The 9,275-nt window shown below is 46.9% G+C and overlaps 1 protein-coding gene across 5 annotated transcripts; it reads left to right on the plus strand.

The window, feature by feature from the left end:
• The first annotated feature begins 409 nt into the window (after window positions 1-409).
• zbtb18 (zinc finger and BTB domain containing 18) lies at window positions 410-8,853 on the plus strand. 5 transcript variants are annotated; one of them, XM_068719584.1, is made up of 3 exons: window positions 4,490-4,705; window positions 4,829-4,969; window positions 5,944-8,853. In XM_068719584.1, the coding sequence occupies exon 3, from the start codon at window positions 5,961-5,963 to the stop codon at window positions 7,656-7,658; it is 1,698 nt and encodes a 565-aa protein (XP_068575685.1). In that variant the 5' UTR covers window positions 4,490-4,705; window positions 4,829-4,969; window positions 5,944-5,960; the 3' UTR covers window positions 7,659-8,853. The 5 variants fall into 5 exon arrangements, with proteins under 5 accessions (XP_068575680.1, XP_068575663.1, XP_068575692.1 ...); XM_068719579.1 differs by lacking the exons at window positions 4,490-4,705; window positions 4,829-4,969 and adding an exon at window positions 410-867; XM_068719562.1 differs by lacking the exons at window positions 4,490-4,705; window positions 4,829-4,969 and adding an exon at window positions 2,633-3,317.
• The last annotated feature ends 422 nt before the right edge of the window (window positions 8,854-9,275 follow it).

The following is a 9,275-nucleotide window of genomic DNA, read 5'->3' on the forward strand; positions in this document are numbered from 1 at the left end:
ATATCTCTCCAACAAACAAAAAACAACCTATAAGTAAAATGATGTTTTGATTAAAAAGTACATTTCCTCCTAACATAGAGTGGCATTTCTCAAGGCTACGAGTACAGTACTTCAGTAGTAATAGTAGTAGTAGTAGCAGTAGTTACTTTCCACTGCAAACAGTTGTTAGCTCTGGAAGTGGTTCACCTGTTTTGTGTCTTTGATTAACACCTATTTTTTTTTTTTTGCCAGCAATACAGCAGTAACAAAAAGCTGTTATTATTTCAACAATGCAATACAATAAGCATTTCCCCCTCCTGTCAAGGTGCTGCACCTGCTCACATCAGCTCCGCCTCCACTCCCCCCCACCCACTCCCTGCTCCGACTTGACTACAGTACCCAGGCCGCACCGCGCCGCTCTCCACTCTCTCGCTCTCCGCTGCGCCAGTCCGCCTTCACTCGCAGAACCAGTTGGTTTGCCCCAGCTTCTTCTTCTTCTTCTTCTTCTTCTTCTGTGTGCTGCTGCTGCTGCTGCTGTTGCCTGGTGTCAACCTACACCGACGAGAGAAGAAGACATATCCCTCCCTCTCCTTCTGTTTCGAGGGCCGCTTTCCAATTTGCTTTCACTCGCCTCCTCGCCGGCACCATTGGCTTCCGTGCCGTGCCAGTCAACTCGCCTCCTTTTTCCTTCCCAGCCCCCGAGTTGAGCAGCAACAAGCTCGGAAACATCTGTCCGCCGCAGAGTGCTAGACTCCCCGTCTCCTCCGCCTGCACGCCTCGGCAGCCTGTTATGGAAATTAGTCCAAAGTCAATCTAGTTTTGTCTCCGAAAAGAAGAAGAAGAAGAAAAGGAGGATTTGACGGAGGAAGACGTTGGACCGTGTTGTCTGTAAGTGCTGCCTCTTAACACCGGAGTCCGATTAAAGGAGGCTCATGAGAGCGAGGGAGGGTTAAAAGTAGCTAAACCTTCCTTAGCATTACTGTGTCGTTTCCTCGCGCACTAATACTCGCTGTGTTAGCTCTCCCTCCTCGGTGTTTTAGCCGTTGTTGTCATAGCACCGGGGCCTTCCGAACAGCTGTAAATATATCAATATTGTCGCCGCTTCGCTTTACTTTTGTTAGCCACGTTCGGTAGCTACAGCTAATAGCTGCTGGGTCAGTGTGTGTGTGTGTGTGTGTGTGTGTGTGTGTGTGTGTGTGTGTGCGTGTGTGTGTGTATGTTTGGTGTGTCTTCTGCTCAGAAATGTGTTGTTGTTGTTGTTTAGTTTGTTGTTCTTTTGTTGGTGCTAATTTCCTCGACGGACAAAGTCATTGCCGTGGTTGACATTTGTTAGGGGCTGCTTTAAAATGAAGTTAAGAGGCTGTATTATTGTAATTTAGAACAAACTTATTCATCACATTGTAGGCTTGTGTGTCAAAGTGTTGAATATAACACTGTCACGGTGTTTAAGAAAAACAATGTGTCGGAAGTAGAAACAGAAATGGACATTGTGCATCAGCTAGTGAGCAGCGACACACTGTAATTATAGATGCTGACTGAAACTCCAGTGGTGAAGTTAATTAAAGTTTAACTCGTGTGATTTAATGTCTGAAGACTTTTGAAAGCAGAGCCCAATTTTTGACATAAGCTTATTAAAGATTGTAGAAGTTGGAGTCGACCAAATGTTTACACCGATAAACCTATTTTATGTTGTTTTTTTTGGTTACTAAACTGTTGTTTTATAGGTGAATTTTAAAGAAAAGTTAACTTTAACTATTATCCGGATGTGTTTATAATTACAAAGAAACATAATATTATTTAGCACGACATGAATGTGCGTACATACGTCGATATTGTAATAAAAGCCACCGCTATGCTGGACTAGTCTGTTAAACTTGATTAACGGGTTTATTTTGAGATTCGGGAAAAGTGAAATTAAGAAAATGAACTGAGTTTTGTGGCTGGACATTCATACGCTCTTTCACTAAAGCGAAAGTGAAATAGAAGGCTGTTGTAATAAGTTTCTCCCCGGGTCATTAAAGGCTTGTAGACCTTTTGTTTCGGGTCTTGCACTCATCAGGTTCTTTCTTTATGACTTGTTCTCATTGTTTCCTCGCTTCATTTCTGTTCCTGTCAGTTGTCCGAAGGGTCCGAGCGGGGAGGGGGGGGGGGGGGGTAGCTGGATGGATGGATGAATGAATGAGTGAATGAATACAAGACGAGGCAGCGGCGCTGAACCGTAAAGAAGTGGAAAACAATATCAGCTGCGTGCGTCTGTCAGTTGCAAATGTGCTGTGTTGGCCTTTGTTTATGGTTATTGGAAGGAGACAGAGACATGTGGAGGAAGACAGGGACATTTAAACACGAGGAAAACGTTTACTCAGAACCTCTGTATAAAAACCATCAACTTTCCCATTATTCCTGTTAGTTTTTGGTAGCAGTGAGCAGTCGTGGTTGCACGATTTGGTGAGCGAGAACTCTTTTCTGTTTTTCAAAAATCAGCACTGCATTCAGTAGACCCGTGCGTGCGTACGTGCGTGCGTGCGTGTGTGTGTGTGTGTGTGTGTGTGTGTGTGTGTGTGTGTGTGTGTGTGTGTGTGTGTGTGTGTTTTTTCCCAGAGAGAGAGAGAGAGAGAGAGAGAGAGAGAGAGAGAGAGAGAGAGAGAGAGAGAGGGGGAGAAAGAGAGACAAAGTTGCGTGGTGTTGGTGTTGGTAGAATGAAAGAGGAGTCTGGTGGCAGGAGTGTAGAGGAGGCAGCATATGGCTGTAGAAAGAGCACAGCTGGAGGTAGCATCTCCATCTGAGGATGATGTCAGAGCAGCTGACAGGCTGCCATCCACCCCACCACCTCCTCCTCCTCCTCCATCCCTCCACCGCCTCCACCCCTCCCCAGTCCTTTATTGTGAGTCTCAGCGGCAGCCTGGGAGAGTTAGTGCTCTGTGTGTGTGTGCGCTGTGTGTGTGTGTGTGTGTGTGTGTGTGTGTGTGTGTGTGTGTGTGTGTGTGTGTGTTTGTGGCTGCCGATCAGCGCCAGTTAGGAGGAGGAGGAGGAGGAGGAGGAGGAGGAGGGAGGTGGTATCTCGTTCCCCCTCCAACATCTCCTCCACTTTGCATCTGTCCCTCGCAGTTTGAACAGCGTGTTTTTTTTTTTGCCTGCCTGCCTGCCTCCCTCTTCTTCTTCTTCTTCTTCTTCTTCTTCTTCTTCTCTCCTCTTCTACCCACTCATTGATTCAGAGAGAGCAAGCAACGAAGAGAAAGAGCAAGAGAGAGAGAGAGAAAGCGATACACAGCCATTCCCAGCCAGAGAGCCCAGCTTTTCTGCTACAGTGGAGTTAATCAAGTTGATGCATACTGCTGCAGGTATCGTCTTGTGTGTGTTTGTGTGTGTGTGTGAGGCAAAGTGAATAGAGTAGGACAGTCCGGGGTAGTTATTCTGTTTTGTTGTGTGGATCTCCGGTGTGTCAACCCAGTGTGAGCGCTGTGTGAAGCTGCTGGTGAGTAGTAAACTCGTGTTGGTGCTGCCGGTCTGAGGTGTAACTCTCTGCTGTGTTTTAAGTTTGTAGTCCTGAGAGCTGCATTTAAAACTGTTCTTGCATTTTGTTTGCTATTTGTGGTGCAAGGCATTTTGTTGAAAGCAAAGTTACAGCTGAAAAAACAGTGTTAGATCTAACATAGTAACAAAAAGAAAGTGAAATAATAATTAAAATTTATGCTTTTTTGACATTTTAATAAAAAAAACAGATATTGTATTTTTTTTACATTAGTGTAATTTAACCAAAGAAAATGTAACAATTTTTTTTAGTTGATAAAAGAACAAAAATGTCAAACTTTAAGGTGAAAATAAAACAAGCTGCTATTTAATCCTAATCATTTTATCAGATTTTTTTTTTCTTCTTCTCTCAGTTAAATCTATAACTCTCTGTAAAATTACTTGAAAGCATGTGCTGCCTTTTTTCCCCCTCCTGTCGGCTGGAGTAGAGGAGACTAATTTAGAAGTTGCAGATTTGAGCTGCCTGAATTGGCTAGACAGCTGTAATCGCACTCCCTCCTAGTCTTAATCTCTTTATCTGGCTAGCAGCTGCCATATGGCCCCCGTCAGCTGGATCAGATGTGGGTAAGCCTCCCTCCCCGGCCGTCCCAGCCTCTCTCTCCCTCACCCTCTCCCTCCCTGCCCCTCTGTGTGTCTCTGTCAGACCCCTGCCTGAGCTCACTGGCCGGGCCGGGCGGCGGGCTGCTGCCCTCCTGAGCCTCCGCCACCACCGTCTTTATTTTTAGCCATCTTTAAGGATTAGGATTGATGCTGTGACGAGCAGGGCACTTACAGTGATTGTATTGTAAATCTTCTCTTCTGGGTGGTGGTGGTGGTGGGTGGGGGGGCAGTTTCTACTATGGGGCGGATGTGCAGGGGTTTTTTTCCTTCTAAGATTCAGATGGGAAGGAGTGTGTGAGTGACGGATGGTGTGTGGAAGGAGGAGGCGGCGGTCGAAGGGGTTTGGCTGGACGGGGGGGGGGGATGTATGAGGTGGGAGGGGGTACACCCTTGTCCCCGTAAACCCTCTCATTTAAAGCAGTCTGAACGAGCCGGAGGGCGAGCACACACACACACACACACACACACAGTCTCACACACGCAGTGACATTCTTGGTTTAGCTTCATTCAAATGAGGTGATTTAGCTGCTTTGGTTAACACAGTGCAGAGCGGGACCGATGTATTTTCTCAGACAGGACAAATCGACTTGGTTAACAGGTGGGACTTAATGATTTTACAGATCTCAGTCTCGTTATCGCCTTCTGTCATCCCAGATTTAGTTGCTCATTTATTTTATCAACTAGATAAATTTTAACTCTTTTTTTTTTTTTTTTTTTTAAGGACACTTGAGGAGCATTGCTGCAAGTTTTCATTTTTTCCGTCTTACACCTAAAGCCACTGCTCGCAGGTTAAACGGGGGACAAGCTGTTTTGTTTTCAATTGGCCAGTTTTCCTGCTCGACTTAGCCTGTGGAGGTGGTTGGTAGGTAGGCTGGTACTAAGTGTGTGTGTGTGTGTGTGTGTGTGTGTGTGTGTGTGTGTGTGTGTGTGTGTGTGTGCGTGTGCGTGTGCGTGTACGTGAGGACAGTGTGTGCAGCTGAAAGCCGGTTACCTAAAAGGGCTGTGCCAGGCCAGGCCAAAGTGGGTTAATAAAAATAACCAGCGTAGGAGCAGCGACAGTCCAGGAGTGCAGGCAGAGGAGTTAGAGAGAAACGGAGAGAACGGAGAGACGTAGAGTAGAAGAAGCTGTCGCTGCTGGTTTACCTGAGATTAAGTCTGTCTGTGGGTAAAAACTGAATCAGTGATTATTCTTTAATTACTGTTATTCTTTTTAATTGTAATTCTCATCAGTCTTTCACCCTTTTGTTTTCACTTATTGTAGATAATTATAGAAATATCATCAACATTTGGCATCGTTTACAACTCTCTGCGTGGGTTTTTGAATTTAAACAGAAATATTTGTGTTGATGCTGTTAAGTGAGTAAAACATATCATGGCTGTGCATAGGTTAATATAGTATTCATAAAATATACAAACACATTTTAAATATACGCGGTATATTTGTGGTTTTTGTTATATTTTAATTTACTTTTTATGTGCTAAATGTTTTTTAATTGTTCTTGTTTAAGATGATGTTTGCATTGTTAAAACAAAAACCTAAATGGTGATAAGAAGAGTGTCATGATCTCTTAACTTTAATTGTATCTTCTCACATAACTAATTTAAAAATGATATTAAGTTTGTCGCCTTGCTTTTATTTTTTTTAAACGTGTTTGTCGTCTTCAAATCTAAATTGTCTTTTGTAGGTTTTACTGCAAAGTGTTTATCTTTAACAAATGAACAGATATTCTTTTTAAAATAGAACAACCGTGTTAAAATGGGTGTAAATGTCATGTCTGCCATCACAGATCTTGTTCAGGTGTATCTAACTTTGACTCTGCCTCTGTGTCTCTGTAGGTTATGAGGACGGCAAGATGGAGTTCCCAGACCACAGCAGACATTTACTCCAGTGTCTGAGCGAGCAGCGGCATCAGGGCTTCCTGTGTGACTCCACGGTGCTGGTGGGCGATGCCCAGTTTCGGGCCCACCGTGCCGTGTTGGCCTCCTGCAGCATGTACTTTCACCTCTTCTACAAGGACCAGCTGGACAAGAGAGACGTGGTGCACCTCAACAACGACATTGTCACGGCCCCGGCCTTTTCCCTGCTCCTGGAGTTCATGTACGAGGGCAAGCTGCAGTTCCAGGACCTTCCCGTGGAGGACGTGCTGGCAGCGGCCAGCTACTTGCACATGTATGACATTGTCAAGGTGTGTAAGAAACGTTTGAAGCAGAAGGCCACGACGGAGGCCGACAGCACGCGCAGAGAAGAGGACGGCAGGTCAAGCTGCTCCGATAAGGCCGACAGTCTATCAGATGGTTCCACGGGCCGACCCGCTACCGCAGACCTGCTGCACAGCGATGAGGAGGAGGAGGCGAAGGCCGAGGCAGGACAGCTGTGGCTGAGGCTGCCGTCTGCGGACAGACCAGGGACTCCGGCCGTGGCTAGAACCAGCCCAGGGCACGGCGAGGCGGAGATGCCGGGTGGGGAAGGTCCAGCGGAGGGAGGAAAGCTGCTCTCCCCGGCCGGCAGCCCCACCAGCTCCACCGGGTCCCTCTCGCAGAGGTCCCATCGCTCCGTGAGTTCTCGTGGAGGGCTCAGGGGCAGGAGGGTGTCGAACGACGCTACCGACTGCGTCCTGGACCTGTCGGTCAAGCCTATCGCCGGCAGCAACCACAGCAACCACCACCAGTCTTATTTCGGCGGATCGGCCACACCGGACAGCCTCCAGAGCCCGTTGGCGGTGAGGGTGAAGGTGGAGAGGGGCGTGGCTTCAGATGAGGATGAGGAACTGGGAGGCGGGGACTACGACATGGAGCACAGCGGCATCACCAAGGCGACGGTTCCCAGCATCAACGGGGGCCTGACCCACCACGGGGTCGGAGGGCCCCTGTCGGCCCAGCGGAGGCTCGGCCTGGAGGCGCACCTATCCGCTCTGCGAGAGGCCTCTCTGGCCTCGGAGCTAGAGCGGGAGGACAAGCCTTCGGCCACGGCGGACGACGAGGACATCCTGGGGGGCGACAACGAGCGCGCCCAGGCCGAGGTGGCCGGCATGGATAGTTCCCTGTTGCCCTACGTCTCCAACATGCTGTCGGCTCAACACACCCAGATCTTCATGTGCCCGCTGTGCAACAAGGTGTTCCCGTCGCCGCACATCCTCCAGCTTCACCTCAGCTCCCACTTCAGGGAGCAGGAGGGCATCCGCTCCAAGCCCGCCGGAGACGTCAACGTGCCCACCTGCACCATCTGCAGCAAGACCTTCTCCTGCATGTACACGCTGAAGCGCCACGAGCGGACACACTCCGGCGAGAAACCCTACACCTGCACCACCTGCGGCAAGAGCTTCCAATACTCGCACAACCTCAGCCGCCACGCAGTGGTGCACACACGCGAGAAGCCGCACGCTTGCAAGTGGTGCGAGCGGCGCTTCACGCAGTCCGGGGACCTCTACCGACACATCCGCAAGTTCCATTGCGAACTGGTCAACTCGCTGTCAGTGAAGAGCGAACCGCTGGCGCTGCCCAATGTCAGGGATTGGGCGATCGAGGACAGCTCCCAGGAACTGTGGAAGTAGAAACAAACTGCTGTGTTTGACGGAGGGAGAGAGAGCGGAGAGTGAAAGAAGGGCAGTGAGGCATGGGGGAGGCGAAAGGGAGGCGGCATAAGTTTGGTATTTGGGGTTCAAGTGAGTCATGTTCTTGTGTGTCGCAAAATCTCATTCAATTGCACTTTAATAGCACATGAAAATGTTACTACTGAGTTGTTTTTTTTTGTTGTTGTTGCTATTTGGGGTAATTTTGTTGTATTCTATTTTATTCTGAACTCTTTATTTTTCTTTGGCATAAGTTCTGTTTGGTGGTTTTCATTGCGTCTTAAGGACGTGGGTCCCAGTGAGAATGTCTCGCCTTCTTGAAGAGTTTTCACTCTTGTTTGTGTTTTCATCTCAGACACGTCACTCTGACGCTGGCCAGCGTCTCGGTCCCAGTTCCACAGACAGCAAAACAACCAGAGCAGGAGTTCAGGTCGAACACACTGAAGTGAAAAAAAAAAAGCATTACAATACACTAAACGGGTACTGTGATCACCTCACACACACAAGTTTGAAGAAGTGTGTGCGTGCGCGTGTGTGTGCGCGTGTGTGTGTGTGTGTGTGTGTGTGTGTGTGTGTGTGTGTGTGTGTGTGTGTGTGTGTGTGTGTGTGTGTGTGTGTGTGTGTGTGTGATACTGCACTACTCTGGCAAAAATTTCACCTGACGTGCGTGAGTGTGTGCAAGTGTGTTTTTGTGTGTGTTCATTTTATTTCCTACTGGCATAGAGGTGTCGTTGGCGAGGCGCTCCCCGCTTCCCTTGTTAAGCTCTTTGGTGTTGTGTGTTCAGGGTGAAGCTGACTGACTGACAGACTAACTGATGGCACTCATGCAATGCACAGCCTCCTTTTTTCACTTCCAATCGATTTGAAGTATTTTCTAAAAATGAAAAGACCTTTACAAATTATTATAATAATTATTATTGTTATTAATAGATTTCTTTCTTAAATCTAGCTGGCAGTCTTTAAAGCATCTCTTGTTGAAAAGGTATTTAATTTAAGGTTGTTGTATATTGTTCTGCTATAGTTTTAGAACTTAAATCTGTTTAATTTTTTCTTTTCTTTTTTAAATTAATGATTAATATTATTATTTTTTTTTATTATTTTTTTGTAATGGGACCTGCTGTTGTTGCATGACGTCCAAACCTGTATATTTTAAAATAAAAAATGTGAATTTGCTGTATTACTGTACACATTGTAATTGATCAAATATTTGACAACAGGCTTTCCTTTTCTTTTTAATTTCTTTGTGAATACTACTCCAGGGTGCGGTCTGTTGAAAATCTGAATATTATTCTCACGACTATGGAAAAAAAAATGCATGAACATTTGATTTTGTCTTAAACCTTTAAGTTGTGTTTTTTGCATCGGGGGGGGGGGGGGGGGGGGGGTCAACACTTTTGACAGTGAAAAGGTTTTTTTTCTACTCGTCGTAGATCTGTCGCTGGGCTCCTAGCAGAATGTTACCGAATGTGTTTCCGTCGGATGTTGAAGCGATACGATGAAGCATTTTAAGCCTGTGTGTGTGTGTGTGTGTGTGTATGCACTGATCTCTCTGCTGCGTGTGTTTGTGAGCGTGTGGCTCGGTTATCACCAGTCAATTTA

Source organism: Cebidichthys violaceus, unplaced genomic scaffold (assembly GCF_023349555.1).
Source record: "Cebidichthys violaceus isolate CVI_PGR_0920_01 unplaced genomic scaffold, fCebVio1.0.p SCAF_10, whole genome shotgun sequence".
Classification (NCBI taxonomy): domain Eukaryota; kingdom Metazoa; phylum Chordata; class Actinopteri; order Perciformes; family Stichaeidae; genus Cebidichthys; species Cebidichthys violaceus.